The sequence below is a fragment of the Oncorhynchus kisutch genome, linkage group LG2 (assembly GCF_002021735.2).
Source record: "Oncorhynchus kisutch isolate 150728-3 linkage group LG2, Okis_V2, whole genome shotgun sequence".
Taxonomy (NCBI): domain Eukaryota; kingdom Metazoa; phylum Chordata; class Actinopteri; order Salmoniformes; family Salmonidae; genus Oncorhynchus; species Oncorhynchus kisutch.
Window position 1 is genome coordinate 16,920,805 of NC_034175.2, and position 19,202 is coordinate 16,940,006.

The 19,202-nt window shown below is 41.0% G+C and overlaps 1 protein-coding gene and 2 non-coding genes across 7 annotated transcripts; 1 reads left to right on the forward strand and 2 right to left on the reverse strand.

Moving 5' to 3' along the window:
- Positions 1 to 1,249: 1,249 nt before the first annotated feature.
- On the forward strand, positions 1,250 to 12,734 carry LOC116353427 (T-cell differentiation antigen CD6). Of its 5 annotated transcripts, none has more exons than XM_031789011.1 (14): positions 1,250 to 1,330; positions 1,448 to 1,536; positions 2,657 to 2,737; positions 4,395 to 4,694; positions 4,997 to 5,311; positions 6,843 to 6,902; positions 7,048 to 7,191; positions 7,710 to 7,823; positions 7,941 to 8,057; positions 8,200 to 8,346; positions 8,592 to 8,675; positions 8,835 to 8,969; positions 9,157 to 9,258; positions 11,981 to 12,734. In XM_031789011.1, exons 2-14 carry the CDS (start codon positions 1,485 to 1,487, stop codon positions 12,121 to 12,123), a joined length of 1,794 nt encoding a protein of 597 aa, XP_031644871.1. In that variant the 5' UTR covers positions 1,250 to 1,330; positions 1,448 to 1,484; the 3' UTR covers positions 12,124 to 12,734. The 5 variants fall into 5 exon arrangements, with proteins under 5 accessions (XP_031644871.1, XP_031644866.1, XP_031644862.1 ...); XM_031789006.1 differs by having other exon boundaries at positions 1,251 to 1,330; positions 7,045 to 7,191; XM_031789002.1 differs by having other exon boundaries at positions 1,270 to 1,536; positions 7,045 to 7,191.
- A 2,812-nt stretch (positions 12,735 to 15,546) lies between these two features.
- On the reverse strand, positions 15,547 to 15,628 carry trnas-aga (transfer RNA serine (anticodon AGA)). The gene has a single exon. It is a non-coding gene; the product is annotated as a tRNA-Ser (tRNA).
- Positions 15,629 to 16,736: 1,108 nt separating this feature from the next.
- On the reverse strand, positions 16,737 to 16,818 carry trnas-aga (transfer RNA serine (anticodon AGA)). The gene has a single exon. It is a non-coding gene; the product is annotated as a tRNA-Ser (tRNA).
- Between the last annotated feature and the right edge of the window lie 2,384 nt (positions 16,819 to 19,202).

Below are 19,202 nucleotides of genomic sequence, written 5' to 3' on the forward strand. Positions count from 1 at the left end.
TCACCTCTCATTGAGTAGTGTATGTTTTCCAACAAACTTTCATGCTCAATGGAGAGCATTAAGAAACCCAAGGTCTTCTGGCACTATATGATGAATCAAATGAAATGGGAAGCCAACTGAATAGAAACCCAATTCTAAAGGGTGTCATGGTGAAACAGGGTCAAGGTGTGTGAAGCATGATTCACTTTCTCTAAAGAGTTAAATGGATAGGGAGGTTGACTAGGCTGACTCTTGGGAGCTGTGGTGGCTAAAGGCAGTGTGTATTGACGTCCCTAAACCTGCCTCCAGGCTCCAACCATAGAGCCAGGCCTGTACTGGCAGCTTCAATAGTGCTAATTAGATTCACTGGAATAGGCCCGGTCTGTGTGGATGAGGAAGGTTCCACGATAACTTCCTGCCTGGCCCTCAGGTTTATGAGGTGTCTTCAAGGCCGGGAGAAATGCTTTTTATTTCAAATGAAATGATCTTGATGACTTTTGGTATATGGGTACTCCATTATATTCAAGGCTATGGTACAGCCAAGGCTTTGTCCATTCAAGTGAAGTTCAGCTGCATCACATAAAAGGAAGTGTTTACTTGTTAGAGGTAGTCTTTATTGGTAATAATGGTGGTCTTTGCGTACTGAAGTTCAAGATGTTTGTGAAGTTCTATCATAAGATAGCCTTAAATAGATTCCATTACTGTGTATGGGGACAGCTTCTACACAACTCTTATTTGCTCAGACTGTCGAGGCAGACAGGCAGACCTTCCATGCCTTCCCCTACTCTGGGCCTATAATTTACCAGCTGAATGGTACTGGAGTTGGTCTTTGTTCACAATCACACAAACAAAGTGCTAAAATTGTTCTCCAGCCCACTGATGAAAATGTATTAGCTTCGATCGATGTTTAATTTAGACTGTAATAATATCGTTTTAGTATTGCCAGTGGCTACAGCTTTTCTCAAAAATGTTCTGGCATATAAGGCTTTTCAAGTAGATGTATTGTTTGTTTTGTTGGCATGAATCCTAAAACAGGGTTATTTGGCTCCGATTCATTTTACATGCTCCTCTTTATCAATATAAGGAGATAATTGTAATTTGGGTAAACCTCTTTTAAATTGCATATGAATTTGAGTTTGTTTATTCAATCTTTTTTGAGTGTCGTTGGGAGGTTAAAATGAGTTGTCGAGGGTGTTAGCCAACAATTAAATATCTTGTAGTTGTGTGTACGGCAGTGGGTGTATCTCACAGCCAGTCTGTGTCTGTAGTGTGCTCTACAGACAGAAGCCTATGTGATTTTGTGTCAGAGACGATGCTCATGGAAACCACAAGTTGCAGCAGTGCAAATAGAGTGAGTACACAAGTTCTGACATATAGCACACTGCTTGACTCATGATAAGATCAGTAACGTGCATTATTTGTTTGATTGTTAATTAATATTAAAAGAACAAAGTTGTTTCCGGTTGAGGAGCTCAAAGGACCCCGGCCTAACTGTTTTCTGTGAGATGGAACTGTTCAGGACAACAATACTTCTGTCAGTTCTGGTTCTCTCTCAAGGTAACAACGTTTCATCTAATATTTCTACTTTGATTGTATTCAATTATATTATCTTCATTGGCTCTTTTGAAGGAAAGTATGACGGTTGTACTCTATGTACATCAAACACAGCATCAAATGTATTTTACAATTGTTTGTATGAGTTGTTTGTTAATACTAAAGATATGCACATCAAAATAGTTGGCAGTGGAGTCACATTTGCTTTCTTATTATGCTTCAACATCACCATATTTTTAAATGAATTTGTTTGTTTCGTTTTATTCTACTTTTTGACAGCCATGTGTTGGTGTGTTCAAACAAGCAATACAATATTTATACAAAAAAGGTCTGACCGGAGTGATGCCAACTAGTTGTAGGCTAAATGCTGCATAATCTTACAGAGGATTACTTTACTTGCCAATGCAAGGAGTTTACTGCAACAGCCAATACGATTCATCGAACACCAGCTAGCTAAAATTCAAAGACCACTTGACGCAACATAAAAGTACAGGGAATTTAAATCAACCAACCATAGTAAACAAGGATTGGCTAAAACGTAAACGTTTTGTATGAATCACTAATTTGTCACAGAGATACATAAACAAAGTGACAGTTCAAAATGATTTGCTTTCCGAGGAGGAGAGCTGTGACATGGGTTAAAGCATGAACAAACTATTTTGCTTCACAGATGATTCATTATCTGCATTGATTCCTCAAACATTGCTAGTGTGAAAATGGTTGTAATTCAACATTGAGCCACAGATGTTATTCATGGCATATCCATCTAACAACTAAATTAACCAACTGAGGCAGTTGATAATAGCAGTTATGAAATCCAACGTAAATATAGTGATTTACAGACTCCATATTATATCCTTCTAATGGGACTATTGTGTAAGCCACCTTGAAATACCATCAACAGACAGTTTACAAAATGGAAAAGATTATTCTGATTAGAGCCAGATTCAATAACCTGTTGGTAATTTACCACTGCGTGTCCTGGGCTTCATAAAGCATTGACAACACGTGGTAAGATGAAATAACTGATTGGACAGCTGCATGAATACTCTCATAACTACAATACGCATAACTACAATCATTTTTCATTTATCTTAGTTTACTTTGTTGTTTGTCTTTTCAGGCTTTCTAAATAAAGACTACTCTGTTCTGGGGAACTTCTCTGGGTCGAGAGAGACTGATGAGCAGCAGACATCCAATCTATGTGAGTTCCAGTTTTATTTAAATGGTTGGTATTATGCTAAAAAGATCCTCAGAACCCGAGCCTCCAATCAAGCTTCATTTGGTTCCGGAGGCCACTGCAATCTACATCGATCTTACTCTCTGAAAACCACCCCCCATTCCTTCCTAAACCCCAAATTCCAATCCCTCGTGCCCATCCAGTCAAATTGCTAGGTGCTAAAATAGAAGGATGAATGGATAAGGTGTCTGTGTGCTTCTTAGAGGGAGGAGACAACCTCAAGCAACGATCCTGCAGAGAACTTGATTGCTCACAAGTCATTATACTGAGATCGAAATTATATGAGGCAAAGGCATTTGTTTTACTATAATGATACAGGTCACCATCAAATAAGCCATAGTGAGACTATATTTTCATTGTTCTGAGGGTTATGATGATGATGCGTAAGGCTCCTTTAGGGCAAAATGGGAGGAACATCCCATACAAACATGCTCTCTCTAACACACAAACATGCTCTCTCTAACACACAAACATGCTCTCTCTAACACACAAACATGCTCTCTCTAACACACAAACATGATCTCTCTAACACACAAACATGCTCTCTCTAACACACAAATATGCTCTCTCTAACACACAAATATGCTCTCTCTAACACAAACATGCTCTCTCTAACACACAAACATGCTCTCTCTAATACACAAACATGCTCTCTCTAATACACAAATATGCTCTCTCTAACACACAAATATGCTCTAACACACAAACATGCTCTCTCTAACACACAAACATGCTCTCTCTAATACACAAATATGCTCTCTCTAATACACAAACATGCTCTCTCTAATACACAAACATGCTCTCTCTAATACACAAACATGCTCTCTCTAATACACAAATATGCTCTCTCTAATACACAAATATGCTCTCTCTAACACACAAATATGCTCTCTCTAACACACAAATATGCTCTCTCTAACACACAAACATGCTCTCTCTAACACACAAACATGCTCTCTCTAACACACAAACATGCTCTCTCTAACACACAAACATGCTCTCTCTAACACACAAACATGCTCTCTCTAACACACAAATATGCTCTCTCTAACACACAAACAGAAAACAAAAAGAAGAAAAGAATGATCAATTGTCATTTGTGTCATAGAGGATATCAAATGGTCCGGTGGAATCAGATTTTTAAGGAAAATGCTATCAATCAGTTATAATCATACTACACTAACCTGGTTTTCATTCTCTATTTGTTGAACCTAAATTAAGTATATAATTCCACATTTAAACCGGGAAAAAAGTGAAGACTGAATTGTGATATGCTGAACCAAAGGCTCCAGTGTCACATGGTTTGAAACCACTGAGTATTTGGTCCCGTGGTGTTTCTAGAATCAGGTTGGTCGACTTCAGTGTCCCCCTCCGAATTCACCACCCAGTGACATTTCCACAGGACATGACTCACAGGATGTGGCTGCTCTGCTGAACGTCTGCAAAGAGCACAGCAACCGATAGGCCAACAAACAGCTAGGGCATTCAATGTGTGTGGGTATGTGTGTGTGTACTATGCTGTATAACATGTACTGTACATGTGACTACACTACATGGGGAAATATAAACAGCCATCTGTATTTCACTCTCATGTTGATTCTGCATCTCCCCATCCCTCCAGCCATATCTCACCCCCCCAGGCTATCTCAGCACTGCTCTGGGGTTGTCGAGGTGCTCCATCGAGGGCTGTGGAGGCCGGTGACCTTTGACCTTGGGTCTGCAGAGTGGGCCAAAGTGGTGGAGGACATATGTACCAACCTGAGCTGCGGGGCAGTGTATGAGCTTCGACAGAATGGCACAGCTACTTTAAACTACTCCAGCTCAACGTGTCTGAGCCAGTGTGTCTACAGAGACCTACTGGTGGAGAACTGTACAGAGCTCTCATACACGGACTGCTCTAACCTGACTGAGATAACCTGTGGTAAGACCCTCATTGCAAAGCTTATGAGTGGATCGGCACAATTTATCTTGAGCAAGAGTTATAGCTACCACTGTTAATAAGCAACCCCAAACACATTGTTGCAGTAACGCCTGCAAATTGCATGCCATGGAGAGCCATCGTATGGGCTGTCTCAAGTGTTTTGTGGACGCTTTGCAACAAGTTCCTCCCTTCAGCACGCTTCCATTTTCAAGCTGCTTTTTAATGATCCTGAGCGAGGCCCAGCTTCTATCGAGGTAATCTGATGATCTATGAACTGATTGGTTGATCTGTTCATTCCTCAGGGCACCAGGCCGTGCGATTGGCTGGAGGCTCACACCACTGTGAGGGACGGGTGGAGTTGTGGAGAGAGGAAAAATGGGGAACGGTGTGTGACGATAGTTGGGACCTGAGAGATGGGGGCGTGGTCTGTGCTCAATTGGGCTGTGGCTCTGCCCTAAATGTGAGTGGGGAGGACGGGTCCTTTGAAGCGGGTGTTGGTCTGGTTCTCTTAGATGAGGTGAACTGTGGGGGGAGCGAGAGGAACCTATGGGAGTGTCCCTCCATGGGGACAGTCAACGACTGTGGACACAAAGAGGACGCTGCAGTGGTTTGTTCAGGTAAGCCTGCAGCTATAATATTATCATTGTCAGTTACTGTTTTCAGAATCATGTCATAGTGTTTTTATATTATCTTTAGATTGATCTGAATATGGATAGTGCAGTAATAACATGTAAAACACATTACCATGACTGAACATCCGGTGTCTTGGTGGCGAACCAAGTCCCCATCATCTTAGCGCCGATTTTCAGCGAATCAAGAATGATTTGACTCGTGACCTTATCAGCGTGTCCGAATGGACTCAGAGTCTCAGTCACACTCAGCACTGATACTGACGAACAAGCTTCAAATCCTCCTACAGTAACGCAGAGATCAGGTGATGTGAGAGAGGTCGTAAGCAGAAAAGAGACAGCTGCTTTGCATATGAATTATTGTTATTTTCATTAACGGGAAAAAAAAAAAGAAACACACAGGCAGCACAAAAACACAGGCAGCACAAACACACACAGGCAGCACAAACACACAGGCAGCACAAAAACACACAGGCAGCACAAAAACACACAGGCAGCACAAAAACACACAGGCAGCACAAAAACACACAGGCAGCACAAACACACACAGGCAGCACAAACACACACAGGCAGCACAAACACACACAGGCAGCACAAACACACACAGGCAGCACAAACACACACAGGCAGCACAAACACACACAGGCAGCACACAAACACACACAGGCAGCACACAAACACACACAGGCAGCACACAAACACACACAGGCAGCACAAACACACAGGCAGCACAAACACACAGGCAGCACAAAAACACACAGGCAGCACAAAAACACACAGGCAGCACAAAAACACACAGGCAGCACAAAAACACACAGGCAGCACAAAAACACACAGGCCTAAGTAATGCATGTCACTCAGAAAGTAGACATACCACCTCAATACCACGTCGCAACAGCTCTGTCTGAGGAAGACCCTCAATGGAAGATGTTCAACCTGGGAGCCAAGTTCAAGAGTTCCTTGGTGAGAAAACATCCAAACATCCTTGACCTCAACATGACAACAGTTGTTCGGCACTTCCATGGGTTTTGAATCTTGCATCTAAATGAACAATTTTTGCTAAATGTATAGTGTGAATTTTAGTGTCTGAGACTCCAGTTCTGTCAAGGCCATGGCTTGTTGACCATGTTTCTGATCCATTTCGAACACCTCAAGTGATAGTTAATTATGTAGGCCTACTCAAAAGGCTACATCCATCAATATGTGAGTCCTACACATTTCAAAGTACATTTTTTAAAGAGAAAAATGCAAACATTCCTGGCAGTAATGCCAAATGACTGACTGAAATGTCTAACTTTTGAATAAGAGTCAGATATTGGTTCAATAGATCATTAGATACACAAATGGACAAACACAACTCCTCTTGGATTTACCATTTTTGAGCAAATGTTTTTTTTAAGCAAAAATGTTCCCTGTCTTTCAAACAAGAGTGCCTTGAGCACTCAGGAGAAGTGAGCCATGCATCTGTTATACATTCTAGTTCTCTAACACCTCTAGGACTTTTCCATTTCCCTGACAGGAATTCCATCTCAACCAGGCAACGAGACGGCAGAACAGTACACCCAGACTTCAACCACAGGTACCTTCAATAGATGCTGACACACATGACCCTCCATCTGTGTAATAATACACCAAGAGTGTCTGCTCTGCTCATTAGAACATGTCAAGAATAATTTGTTATCTAGTCTGTACGCTGCACTATGATAGGTTCTTGTTTCCAGCAGGCTCAGTTCTACTAGTCACCAGTGCAGAGAGCTGGTCCTCTCCTCCCGCAGCTGCTGTCTGGGGCTGCATCGCATTGTCTATAGCCCTCCTCCTCACACTCCTCTCCAATGCCTCACTCTTCCTGTCTTACAGGAGGAGAGCTGGTGAGTTTTTTTCTTTCTCTTTTCTTGCCTCAGACTCAACTGTCACTCTCCCCATTTGTTCACACCAACAACAACAAACATGCTATCATCAATGAGTAGTAATTAAGACTGAGAAACTGCTTTGTCAGAAGGGTATTACATATTCTTCTCAATGGTTTGCCAATTATGATAATACAAAAACACAATGCAATGTGATTCAATACAGTACACAAAGGAAATCACCAAACTGTAACAGTATGCATATCACTGGGTTGGTTGATTGCTCATTAAGAGAATCCACCACCAGTGTTGTTTTCACACCAACTTTACATTTAAAAAAGCAGCATTTATTATTTCACAAGGATGATATATGAATATGTGCCATATGTGACAGCGGTCAATTCAAATATTTAATTGGTTTTGAGATGTGTTGTCCTTATTTTCTTGTCCAACATCAAAGACAACAAAGGCCAACAAACCTATTATCCTAGCTTCGGTAAAGATACATTTCAAAGGCAAAACTTTCCCTTCATTACTAGCACTTCTGGTTCACCAAAGACAAGATGGCCGCTTGCTGTCCATCCAGTCTCAACACACCGACCGAGGGGAGAGTGTCAACCTCCTCACAGTCACCATGGACACAGCTGATTACAGTGAGTTCCTACTGGTGCACTTGTCCTCTCTGTGCCCATTAGTTACTTGCAATTTTAAGGAATGTCTTATTAGTTCAAGTGTCCCATTTGTCATTTTCTCTGTGGCCTTTCATGCAGCTCCACAGTACCTTTCCAAACAGCCCTCTCAGAATGACACCGAAGCCTCGTGTGACTCTGACTATGAAAACTCTGACTTCAATGACCAACCCTCTGTTCCCATGGCTACTGCACTTGGTCAGTTCATCTTCATAGTTTTGGATAAATAGTGCAATTCTAAAATAAAAAATATGGGAAGTGACACATGGCTATTAAGGGAGAAAGTGGTCCAAGGACTTGCTCACAGTGCCAACCAAATGGTCTTTTATGTTTTCATTAGTCAGGGTCCTTGACAATGGAGTGAGCACAAGCAGAGAGCCATGGGAAACCACGCAGACCGCAGAGACCTCTGACGCTCCTGAGAAATATAATATTGTTACTGAGACAATCAATAGCATTGAGAGAAATAACACTGCCACCCAAAGCCGTAAGTTACTGTCAGGTTGGGTGAACCAGATTTTTACCATGATCGTATTGTGTCCATATAGAACAGATTTCTTCATCCTCTTAAAAGGACATAATGTCCTCTTAAAATCTGGGACTTTACTATAACCATTTGCAGAACAAGGAATCAGAAAAGTTATAATTTTCTAAAAATTGCCATGGTGACAGAAAAGTTGAATAAGAGCCCTATTGTAACATACTAGCACTAACAACCATTTGTATGTCCAGGTCATTCGCTGGTGTCATCCAGCACGTCTTCTGGGGAATGCTATGAGAACATTGAGACACTGGAGAAGGAGCTGCTGGACTCAGGTCAGTCTAAAATGCTCAACGGCAAATGCTGCAAAAAATAAACAAAATTAAATAATTGTAGTCCAAAAATGCTTTTGTGGAGTCAGTCAGTGCATCTATGAAATCCATTCTCATGAGTCAACGTTAACAGAGTAACTGTGTGGAATGCTAACCACCCAGGTCCAGATTTGAGAGAAACTGCCCTCACAGACTTGATCTGTGGAAGAGAGCCATCCTTGGGATCGAGTAGCAGTACATCATCAGGGGAATCCTACTACAACGTGGGGATGGCAGTGGAACAGCATCTACAGTCAGGTCCGTTCAAATCAATATCACGAGAACAACAAACACCTCATTTATCTGGCTGTGTCTAAACACTGGATGGAGTAGACACAACAGCAACGGCTTTTTGCACTACACTTTTGTCTTGAAAGTTTTTGGGAGAAAATATGTAGATTCGTAATTACTTCACTGGGAGCACATTTTCTCATTTTCTCCTCAGAGAACACCTATACACATTCCCCTGTGCAATCAACCAGTACACACCAGGATCAGCAACAGCCTGTGAACAGTAGCTGCCACCTACTGAGCAATCAAAATCAAGGTACCTGATATTTCTGATGAGTCTCTGCATGTGTGTTTCAAAGGTGGACAGAATTTCCATTGAACCGTGTAATGTTCCCTGCAGAGACTAATTCTCAGTCTCCTTGCTGGTGTCATCTTGTGTTTCAAAACCTGACATTAATTTGACGACCACCGGTGTAATCCCTGAAAGAAACAGAACAAATCATATTCAAAAGGTTTCTCTAAATTTATAAGCCAATGTGATTTCAAGTTGTGTCAAAACTCAATTCAAAGAACTAAGGTAGTCTGACAGATGGAGCCATTGGGTATGGGGCATAAACATCTGTGAGGATTTAAATTGTACTTAATTCCTTTAGTTTTCGTCAGATTTACTATCACAGTGAATAATGGAAAGGGTAGTACTTCTGGCAGGCGCATGCTTGAATCCAACAGAGAGCGGAAGAGAGACTGTCCTCATTCAGATGGAGGAAATTGGCCGGCTCTGTTTTTCACTAATCTGCCATTAAACTATGGACACTAATACCCTTTATAGACAGACTTTACTGCATGTTGCCTGTAAAATGGTTTTATCTGCCAATGTTTTTTAGAACCCAATTCATACGGTCCCATTTTTACCACATTCTTGCCGGGATAAGCATTTTATATCTACTGTGCACAAGCCGGCATGATTAGGAGTGGGAGTAGATGTGGGTGGATTTATTTTAATAAATATACACCATCACAAAGAAATCTACTATTCATTTGTTTTTTTGGCAGGTCCTAAGAAACATTATAGGACCGATACAATTTATTTTAAAAATAATACAAAATAATGCCATATTTTGAGTTTAATGATGTTACTGGTCTGTGCAGCCTATAGGCTACATGGCTGTGCCATGCATATAAAACCACGTTATTTTGTTCATTAAACAGACAAGACACACTTAGGCTACACTGGTCACAGTCAACACATTTCATAGTAGGCTGAGAATATAATTAAATATAACAGAATAAAATCCAGAATATTTTTCCCACACAATTTGCGTCACGGCAACGTGTGGGACTGCTGTCATATAAATCAAAGTGATTTTGAAACCGAGCCCAAGGCAAACCCATGCTTTTCCCTTTTCTACCCTCCCTCTGCTTTGATAGGGAGCAGCCGTAGGGTCTTACATTGAGAGTGTCTTCATCATGATACCCATAGAAAATAATAGCAATCTATACTTTCAAAAGCATGAGTCTCCTGTTCATATTTCACAACCACTGCTGGCTTTTGGAGTTGCCTATACACGACCTAGCATAACAATAGGCCTACGCTTGATTTGGGGTACATTACTGCATGCTAAATGTTTCTAATCAGTGATAGATGAGTTACCACCTCTACTTATTTGCCCAGCCAGAGAATTAACCAAATATAGATGGAGATTCAGGTGAAACAAAATCACATTGACAAGTCACAGGCTTTTGGTTGGGAGTAGAACAGGCTACTAAGCGACTGACGATTAGTATTTTTCTCCGCTCATACAGGAGTAATTAAGGCTTTGTTCTCTAATTGTACTTTTTTGTTCATTAGAATTGTTTATTTATTATTTCATTTTGAATTAGTAGGACCCCGCAGCACCCCTATTTCCTGTGGCTATGCCGTTAATACAAAGGGGTGATTGAAATGTTCAAACATTGATGCATTATCATTAAGGGTAGGTTCCCTTGACAAAGATTAAGCCTGGTCCTTGACATTAAGTCATGTTCAATGGCGGCACCAGGTACCCGTATTCCCCTACATGGATCACAACTGTGCAGTAGATTCTAGAGTCATGTACTGTCTGTAATGGACATTGCTTTCATAAAGTATTCATACCCCTCGACTTATTCCACTTGGTTACAGCCTGAATTCAAAATGGATAACATAAATAAAAACACACAATACCCCATAATGACAAAGTGAAAACATGTTTTCAGAAATGTTTGCACTATTTAAAAAAATGAAAAATATATTTTAATTTAAATAAGTATTCACACCCCTGTGTTAATACATGTTAGAATCACATTTGGCAGTGATTACCGATATGAGTCTTTCTGGGTAAATCTCTCAAATCTTTGCACACCTGGATTCTACAATATTTGCACATTATACTTTTTGACATGCTTCATGCTCTATCAAGTTGGTTGTTTATCATTGCTAAACAGCTATTTCCAAGTCCGTCCATAGATTTTCAAGCCGATTTAAGTCAAGACTGTAACTACGATGCCAGTGTATATTTGGCCTTGTGTTTTAGTTTATTGTCCTGCTGAAAGGTGAATTTGTCTCCCTGTGTCTATTGAAAAACAGACTGAACCAGGTTTCCGCTAGTATTTTGCCTGTGCTTATCTCCATTCCGTTTTTTTTTATCCCCCCAAAAAACTCTACTCCTTGCTGATGACAAGCATACCCTTAACATGATGCATCCACCACCATACTTGAAAATATGAAGAGTGGTACTCAGTGATGTGTTGGATTTGTCCCATACATAACACTTTTCATTTTTTATGAATTTGTTAAAATGTCTACAAACATAATTCCACTTTGACATTATGGGGTATTGTGTTTAGGCCAGTGACACAAAATCTCAATTTAATCTATTTTAAATACAGGCTGTGTAACAACAAAATATGGAAAAAGTAATGGGGTATATATACTTTCTGAAGGCATTGTAGATGCAATTGCTGAAAACATGTAGCCTGTTGTGGATGTATGTAGATGGTAATGTAAGTCTTTTATACAGATGATTCAAGCAGCTCATCGTCCTCGGAGCTTTATGAGAACATAGAAGTCCAAGATGAAGAGGGGATTGGTGATGCTACTGTGAAAGAAGACCCGGACCAGTCTCTTTCTGACAGTGACTATGATGACATAACAAATTACTAGCATTTCATCAAACATAGCAGTGAAGTGAGAACTATAAAAACAGAGTCATTTACATTTTAGCAGATGCTATTATCCAGAAAGACATACAGGGGAAATTAAGTGTAATTGCCTTGCTCAAAGGTACAGACAGATATTTTTTCACCTCGTTAGCTTGGGGATTCGAACCAGCGACCTTTCTGTTACTGGCCCAACGGTCTTAACCCCATTCGCTTCTCCACTGCACAGAATGACCAGCATTGTCAACAAACTACACTGTCACTGATATTGATTTAATACAGTGATCTGAGCCACACAAAGCACAGTCAATGCACATCAAACTTTTAAAACTTGAAATTCAATTGTGTTAATATTATCAAGGAGAAAAAGCTAAAAAAAAAAAAAAAGTGCACACAACATATATTCAACTATGACTAAATGTGAATAGCCTAGTCTATACACGCATATGCAGATGTTTTGTACATAATATGAGCACATTTTTTACTATCCAAAATACCTACTTCTGACTGGGCTATCACAACAAATCCCATGAATGTCTTTGGGAGTTAAGCTTTTTTTATGGTTCCCTGATGATGAATAAATTAGTACATATTTAATAAACTATCCACAGACTACTTAATTTGATTATGATTCATTTATAAAGTATCAACTACTTGGCGGTCAGAGTGAAGTAATGCTTTTATGTTTAATATTTTATGTCTAAATGTCTAGCACAGATGCAACAGGAAAAGCTTGCATCATTTAACTCCACACTAACCTCAACTTCATATTATACACAATACATGAATGGTAAGATCAGGAATCCCTGAACAGAGAACACATTTGACTCAAAGGGACAGAAGAGGAAATAAACAAAAGGACAAGGGAATTAGAAACTAAGACAGAGAAGGAAAGGCTACAGAAAAGCATGTAACATACTGAAATACTACACACACACATTATATATATATATTTAGCCTCATCTTTCCTAAGTACCGTTTTCACACAAATATGGTCTGACATATACCTGCTCTTAAAACTGAGCTAGCTAAAATCACATCTCTAAAGATAGCAGAAGACCTACCATGTTCATTTAATCCCAGAACACACTAAATGTAATGCAGAGAAAGACCTATATCATGCTCAAGGCAGAGAAATATGTGTTGGGATGTCTATAACAAGCGGACATTGGTTTTCAAGTAACTGCAAAGTGATGTGTGTGTGTGTGTGTGTGATAGAAAGAAGGCTGTCACACGTCATGCTTCCCACAGACCCACTTGAGCTGGTGCTGTTCTCTCAGGTCGGTGAGGTCTCGAGCAGAGTGCCAGCTACACTGGCAGGCGTATGCCCGCGCCCCCTTTCTTCTCCTCAGCTTGGCCCGCAGCTTCTGACAGTCTCACATGTTGCTCCTGCAGAGATAAAAAGAGACAAGGCTGGTTAGCTAAGCAATGAGCTAGATGAATAGATTAATTTATCTCACAGTATAATACTGGTATGTAGAGATAGGATAAGTAGTACTAAATTCACAAAGTACTTGACCCAAATTGGTCATGTGCATGGAACAAAACCAGCCTCCAAGGACCCTTGAAAGATTGTTGAATGATTGGAAACATCACAAATATTCCAGAGTTAACCTGCAATTTACAGCTGAAGTAAATACATTTGGGTGGAAAGACAAATTAGACAAGACACAATGGACATGAATCCCCATGTCTTGTAGAGGAGCCCTAGTCTCTCAGCAACTTAGTAAAACCTCTATACTCCAGCACAAACCCTGAAACCACCAAGTGTCCACCAGAACACCGACAGCAAAACCCACAAGCCTGAAACCACCAAGTGTCCACCAGAACACCGACAGCAAAACCCACAAGCCTGGAACCACCAAGTGTCCACCAGAACACCGACAGCAAAACCCACAAGCCTGAAACCACCAAGTGTCCACCAGAACACCGACAGCAAAACCCACAAGCCTGGAACCACAAAGTGTCCACCAGAACACCGACAGCAAAACCCACAAGCCTGGAACCACCAAGTGTCCACCAGAACACCGACAGCAAAACCCACAAGCCTGGAACCACCAAGTGTCCACCAGAACACCGACAGCAAAACGCACAAGCCTGGAACATCAGCCACTGCACATGCTCTTTTTCTATTTTAAAATGTTTTTCTCCCATTTGAGCACAGCCCTTCTGTCTATTGTCTTAGTGTGCATTTCAAGTCGACTCTCACCAATAGTATCAAATTAGTGTAGCCTGGAATAATTTAATTCCTGTCTTGGTGTTAAGTTAAATACCCACGCCTGCTTACTTACAGCGCTACTGTTATAACGTCTTCCACTTCACTGCATTAACTAAGCTTAAGTGTCCGTCTTTGTTATCATGGGCAAGCTCTCTGTCAGTGAAACAACACAATATTGAACCAGAGAGGCACCCAAGGTGGCATTGTTGTGTTGTTTGACTGTCTCCATCCACTAGTACCAGTTGTCCTATGAAATCTGCCATGCACTGATCTCAGAGCACGGTTAAAACAAGTTTTAAATTAAACCACTGTGTAGTCATTCTCACTTTGGCAAAAAGTTACCCGTTTCTCTGAAAGGGTGGATGTCAATCAAGGTTAAAGTCATAATCCTCACTTAAAAGGTATTTTACATTAAGAATCAAATGAAGATTATTCCAGTTTATTTTCACGAAGTCCCAGAATAAAAGGTTTACACTGCCCTCTTCTGTTCAAATCTGATACATTTGGGATTTGTGGTTTTCTGTAACAACTTCAAACTTGTTTCAAGATAATAACAATATTTAAATTCCGCAAAGAGTTTGTTAACCCATAAAGACACATCCGGCCCAATGAGAGGAGGCTCAGTGAAGAATAGGTAATCACAAGAGGGGTCCCATTCATGATCGTCAAACATGGCCACCCGAAAGTCACAGGAGATACATTTCAGCTGGTCACACGACCTGTCAGCACAGGTTAAACAATGAGTCATATTAAAATGTGATCCATGCTTACACACACTTAACATTACAACAGGGTTCCCCAACTGGTGGCCTGAGAGTGATTTTATTTGCCCCCCCCCCACCTTTTCTGAGAAAGAAAAAAAATATATATATATATTGTAATTTTATTGTTGGACATAAGACTGTAAAATATTTCACATAAGAACAGATTCGGATCGAAAGAGAGCGTTGATCAAACACATGCTTTACCAAAGGCTCATTATACTAGACTTTATGGCTTCCTGTGAATTACCATTTTGGTCTGCCTAAGATAATGACAACTTTAAAACATACAATAACATTGACAGCATGCAACAGAGATTTACAGATGTCTTAGATAACATTTACTGAGTTTCAATAATAATGAACACATCTGAATTTTTGCAGTACACCACTGACAGGATGATACAGCCAGATATTATGATTCAACAGGCTGCAACACAAAACAAACCGTTGTCGGCAGGATTCGAACCTGCGCGGGAAGATCCCAATAGATTTCTAGTCTATCGCCTTAACCACTCGGCCACGACAACTTCCTACATGGACGTCTACTACCTACCTACATGTACGACTACTACCAACCAACTATGCTCAAATGAATATGTGAGGTTCTTTAAATTTGAGTTATTGGCACAAACTTACTTTCTTGTTGCCTGTGGCAATGACTTCGTCTTTGCCGTTTTAGGAAGCTGTCCTGTCTGCAAATGTGTAAAGTTAAGCAAATATGAGACTACCTAGAGGGCAGCCCTTTTGCAATGTAACGTTGGCTAATACATTGGAGTCAGAAGGTCAAATATGATAGCAACCTTCCCATTGGAAACAGGCTAAATACAATCAAACATAGCCTTGTATTTATCTAATTATAGCTCGCTAATACTGTGATATCCAGCTAATTAGCGACTATGGGTTGCTTATCTACTACTGGACAGTAGATGCTGTTATGTTTTAGCCAACAGCATTCAACATTGCAAGGCGATGTAGCTAAGATTATTTCCTCACGTTTAGCTCAAGGGAATCGAAGTCATCGTCAAGTATGTCCTCAAGACGGGTGTATCTGGGTGTATCGTCAGTGGTGCTGACGGTGTGAAGCGAGGAACAGTTTTAGCAAGCTAACGTTACATAGCTAACTAGGTGATTTAGTTAACATGCTTGATGAAATAACAATTCATTTTTAGGAAGGCTGGCGTTTGCAACTAATTAGCTAACGTTACATAGCTACCGCCGTTAGTTACGTTGCATAAGCTTCCACTGTGTCAGTCATGGTCAAAAACTTGGTTTGCTAACGTTAGTCCATTCCCCCGTACTAGTTAACGTTAGCCTGTTAACACTTGCATTTTACTATGCACCAGTTTTTTTTCTCCCCCAGTTTGTGTTAAACATTCCCTTGAAGTTGTGGCGTCAATGAAACATTGCGACAGAACTATGTTTCAACCTCATCTAGCAATTCGTCCGCCATAGCTTCAGGTACTGCTGCTGTCATGAACAGGAGTGCTTGATTGACAGGCGTAACCTCATTTCAAGTAGGTAAAGATTGATACCGTGTAGCTAGCGATTTATGTGTTGTGATACAATAACAGATACTAGCTATCTATGATACAATGTAAACGCCTGGGCATTACCAACCACGGGAGAAAAATATCACGTTGTCGGCAGGATTCGAACCTGCGCGGGAAGATCCCAATGGATTTCTAGTCCATCGCCTTAACCACTCGGCCACGACAACATGTAATACTTTTTTGGACAGAAATCTTTAATATCAAACATATTTTGTCTATAAAAAGAGATATCTGACATTTGGACTTGTATTATGATTCAGCAGGCTACAGCACACAACAACAACCCGTTGTCCGCAGGATTTTGACCTGCTCGGAAGATTTCTAGTCTGTCGCCTTAACCACAAGGCCTAGATAACTACCTCCTAATTTCACTTGTACGAGTAACTATGTTTCAATTATTACCATGTTGGGTAGTGAGTTAATTAATTGGTTTCTTCATATTGACTGTGGCAATGACGCTTCTCAGAAATGTTACTTAATCAATGACCAAGTACAAACATTTGTGAATAAATGAATTCAACAGATAAAATAAGCATTGCAAACTGGGTGGTTCGAGCCCTGAATGCTGATTGGCTGACATACTCGTGACGTGTTCCACGGGTATGACAAAACATGTATTTTTACTGCCCTAATTACGTTGGTAACCAGTTTATGCAGGAATAGGCTGGCGAACAATTGGCCGAGCTTCGTCCGAGTTTGGCCGAGTTTAGCCGGTGTAGGCCGTAATTGTAAATACGAATTTGTTCTTAACTGACTTGCCTAGTTAAATAAAGGTTCAAACATAAATAAAATTATAATAGCAATAAGGCACCTTGGGGATTTGTGGTATATTGCCAATATACCACGGCTAAATGCTGTATCCATGCACTCCACTTTGCGTAGTGATTAAGAACAGCCCTTAGCCATGGTATATTGGCCATATACCACACCTCGTGCCTTATTGCTTTCCACCTGGCTACTCCTACCCCGGTCAACAGCACTGCACCCCCCCACAGCAACTCGCCCAAGCCTTCCCCATTTCTCCTTCTCCCAAATCCGTTCAGCTGATGTTCTGAAAGAGCTGCAAAATCTGGACACCTACAAATCAGCCGGGCTAGACAATCTGGACCCTTTCTTTCTAAAATTATCTGCCGAAATTGTTGCCACCCCTATTACTAGCCTGTTCAACCTCTTTCGTGTCGTCTGAGATTCCCAAAGATTGGAAAGCAGCTGCTGTCATCCCCCTCTTCAAAGGGGGACACACTCTTGACCCAAACTGCTACAGACCTATATCTATCCTACCATGACTTTCTAAGGTCTTCGAAAGCCAAGTCAACAAACAGATTACCGACCATTTCGAATCTCACCATACCTTCTCTGCTATGCAATCTGGTTTCAGAGCTGGTCATGGGTGCACCTCAGGCACGCTCAAGGTCCTAAACGATATCTTAACCGCCATCGATAAGAAACATTACTGTGCAGCCGTATTCATTGATCTGGCCAAGGCTTTCGACTCTGTCAATCACCACATCCTCATCGGCAGACTCGACAGCCTTGGTTTCTCAAATAATTGCCTCGCCTGGTTCACCAACTACTTCTCTGATAGAGTTCAGTGTGTCAAATTGGAGGGTCTGCTGTCCGGACCTCTGGCAGTCTCTATGGGGGTGCCACAGGGTTCAATTCTTGGACCGACTCTCTTCTCTGTATACATCAATGAGGTCGCTCTTGCTGCTGGTGAGTCTCTGATCCACCTCTACGTAGACGACACCATTCTCCAATCCAAAGTTAAATCTAGAATTGGCTTCCTATTTCGCAACAAAGCATCCTTCACTCATGCTGCCAAACATACCCTTGTAAAACTGACCATCCTACCAATCCTCGACTTTGGCGATGTCATTTACAAAATAGCCTCCAATACCCTACTCAACTAATTGGATGCAGTCTATCACAGTGCAATCCGTTTTGTCACCAAAGCCCCATATACTACCCACCATTGCGACCTGTACGCTCTCGTTGGCTGGCCCTCGCTTCATACTCGTCGCCAAACCCACTGGCTCCATGTCATCTACAAGACCCTGCTAGGTAAAGTCCCCCCTTATCTCAGCTCGCTGGTCACCATAGCATTCCCCACCTGTAGCACACGCTCCAGCAGGTATATCTCTCTAATCACCCCCAAAACCAATTCTTTCTTTGGCCGCCTCTCCTTCCAGTTCTCTGCTGCCAATGACTGGAACGAACTACAAAAATCTCTGAAACTGGAAACACTTATCTCCCTCACTAGCTTTAAGCACCAACTGTCAGAGCAGCTCACAGATTACTGCACCTGTACATAGCCCACCTATAATTTAGCCCAAACAACTACCTCTTTCCCTACGGTATTTAATTTATTTATTTATTTTGTACCTTTGCACCCCATTATTTTTATTTCTACTTTGCACATTCTTCCATTGCAAATCTACCATTCCAGTGTTTTACTTGCTATATTGTATTTACTTTGCCACCATGGCCTTTTTTTGCCTTTACCTCCCTTATCTCATCTCATTTGCTCACATCATATATAGACTTGTTTATA

Excerpts from the sequence above, each read along its gene's own strand:
- LOC116353427 (XM_031789006.1), top strand. The coding sequence starts at position 1,485 with ATGGAACTGTTCAGGACAACAATACTTCTGTCAGTTCTGGTTCTCTCT. Across the intron at positions 2,738-4,394 it reads GCAGCAGACATCCAATCTAT|CCATATCTCACCCCCCCAGG; the intron begins GTGAGTTCCAGT and ends CCATCCCTCCAG. Across the intron at positions 9,259-11,980 it reads ACTGAGCAATCAAAATCAAG|ATGATTCAAGCAGCTCATCG; the intron begins GTACCTGATATT and ends TCTTTTATACAG.